This window comes from Notothenia coriiceps, unplaced genomic scaffold (genome assembly GCF_000735185.1).
Source record: "Notothenia coriiceps isolate Sejong01 unplaced genomic scaffold, NC01 NC01_scaffold00025828, whole genome shotgun sequence".
NCBI lineage: Eukaryota > Metazoa > Chordata > Actinopteri > Perciformes > Nototheniidae > Notothenia > Notothenia coriiceps.
Genome location: NW_011358529.1, coordinates 15,001 through 17,485, shown reverse-complemented (window position 1 = coordinate 17,485; position 2,485 = coordinate 15,001). Strand labels below are relative to the sequence as shown.

At 44.9% G+C, this 2,485-nt stretch overlaps 1 protein-coding gene across 1 annotated transcript in view; it reads right to left on the bottom strand.

Moving 5' to 3' along the window:
- Nucleotides 1-18: 18 nt before the first annotated feature.
- Nucleotides 19-2,485, bottom strand: part of LOC104956303 (sorting nexin-21-like) — a 2,494-nt gene continuing 27 nt past the window's right edge. The window contains exons 1-3 of the mRNA XM_010783773.1: nucleotides 2,326-2,485; nucleotides 1,392-1,557; nucleotides 19-559 (exon numbers count right to left, since the gene is read on the bottom strand). The exon at nucleotides 2,326-2,485 is cut by the window's right edge and continues 27 nt beyond it. Coding sequence (XP_010782075.1) covers nucleotides 79-559; nucleotides 1,392-1,557; nucleotides 2,326-2,485 — 807 coding nt within the window. The 3' untranslated portion in view covers nucleotides 19-78. The remainder of the gene's footprint in view (nucleotides 560-1,391; nucleotides 1,558-2,325) is intronic.

Below are 2,485 nucleotides of genomic sequence, written 5' to 3'. Positions count from 1 at the left end.
CAGTGTGTGTGTGTGTGTGTGTGTGTGTGTGTGTGTGTGTGTGTGTGTGTGTGTGTGTGTGTGTGTGTGTGTGTGTGTCTAGCCCTCCCCCTCGCCCTCCTGCAGGATGTGTTTCACCAGATACTCTCTGACGGTTGGCTGGTTGTCGAGCCCCTCCCTCTGCTCCTCCTCCTTCAGAAGCTCCTCCCAGTGCCGCTTGTCTCTGCCCGTCAGCCACGACAACCGAACCACCGTCTGTAGCAACGGCAACAGGAGGGGGTGTGGCCTGTCGGGCTTTTCAGTCAGTGGGTGTGGCTTATTTTGGAGGGGGAGGGGCCTGTCCTCAGTCTCAGGGGGCGTCAGGACGCGCAGGGCGGAGTCAACGTGATCCCTCGCCTCCTCCAGCTGCTCCACTTCCTGGAAGCAGCTCGCCAGCCCCACCAGGGTGAAGAACCAATGGGAGGAGGCCGGGGCCGGGGCTGACTGAGACTGGTTGTCATAGTAACTCTCCCATCCCAGTTTGTGTTGCAGTCTCTTGGCGTTGAGCAGCGGACCCAAGGCCTCCTGGTAACGTCCCACCCTCAACGAAACAACACAAACTTAACTCTGGACACTCAAAATGTCCGTTTTCACAATACTTCTGAACTTACATTATAAAGAGGCTCAAACTAACCAGCTCTCCAGTTCTCCTCCCTCACTTGCTCAAGATGCGTTCAGGCTCTACGCCCAATTGAGGGACATCACAGCATCAAAAATAACGTCTTTACCTCATCCTTCAGTTAGGATGGGTATCCGTAGGACTTTATTGAAAAGGCTTGTTTTTTTTGTACTACTTATTTGTCCACTACATTATTGTAGAGCACAATATGAATTGATTCCCTGCTCAGCCTTAGAGTCTACAAGAATGTTACATATCTTATGAGTTATCATAAAAAAAAAAAAAACTTCATTTCTTGAGCACATATATGTTAGTATCTGGAGTGGTTGGTATGAAGGGTGGTTGCCAACACACACACTTCATATGAACACATACTGCCCCCATCGAAGTGTCTCAACCGATGAATTGAGAACGACCTTCACAAAAGTGCATCACATTGTTTAGGGGGGCTTAAAGAGACATGCCTTTAAAAATGTGTAAATACGGGGATGAGAGGAAAATAATGGGTGTTTTTTAACATTGAAGCATATAAACATGTTCGAGGAGAAACCTCATATCTGGAAATGTATATTATATATATATATATATCAGTAGCCTGTTAGCCAGGTAGCAGGATTAAACACTATCCTTTAACAGAGCGGTGACTCGTCATAATCACAGGCAAAATTGAGCATTACCGTCATTTTAACTTTATTTTATATTCTTGGATGACAGCACAATGTGTAGATACAGTTTCTGTTGGTGTGTGAGTTACCTGATGAGCATCTGAGCGGCCTGCAGGTCGGTCAGGTAGAAGAACTGTCTCACACACAGCGCCCCCCGCAGGGCAGACAGGGAGCACAGGTGAGACAGGTACTGCTCGAACGCTCGACTCCGCTTAGCGATCGTCTCCGCCGTGAAGTTCCTGCGCAGCTTCTTCCCTGCACGGATCAAAACAGGAAGTGCGTTTAGGAGTGATTTTAACTGCTGCAGGAAACAGGAAACATGCAGGTTAGCCATCATCATTACCTCTAAGGTTTCTATTTTTACTTTCTTTATCAACAAAAAGGTGTTTCAATAGTTTTGGAAGAAACTAGGGCTGACCTCAGTGGGTATATAATTCAGGATGCTGGAGGGTTTCATGATTATTGAATTGATTATATTTCATAATAACTCTCATTATCCATGAAAATATTTTAACTGATAATGGTGGGATTATTTTATGAGGATCTGTAACAAACAAATACGTTTTGATAAGTCTGTAAAACAATTTGTAGGGCGGGTTATCTCTATAGGCCTTAAATATCGCACTAGTTCATACTGTATGGCAATTTAGATCAAGTTGGGATTATTTGTGCAGCCCTAATAGAAAGACAGCAAAAACAGCAACTTTGTACAAGCCAGGAATTATTAAAGTCCCTTCAGAGTTCAGATTTTGAAATATAGGAAGTCTTTGCAACTTTCTTGGTATAAATATTTATAAAAAGGTGCCATATTGCTTGACTTCTTAACTACGGGAAATTCGATGTAAAATCCAAGGATATTTATTCTTTATGGCTTTTTCCACAATAGATCTCCTTTAAGGCGACATATTGATTCACAACCTGTCCATTGTTTTTTATTACTTTTTATTTGTCACCAGTTTGCCATCCTGAAAAAAACGACATCCATGGTTTCACGCTTGGACAGAAGACATCCTTTCTACTTACGAGGGAAACAGACGCGCTCCATCTGGTCTCCGTGGTTACGGCGTAGCGTGGCGTGGAGCCGCTGGAAGTCGGAGTATCGGCGAGTGATGATGGCGGGCGTCTTATCGCTGCCGCCGGACAGGATCACGTGGATTGTGTAGAGCTGCAGAGAAACAGATAT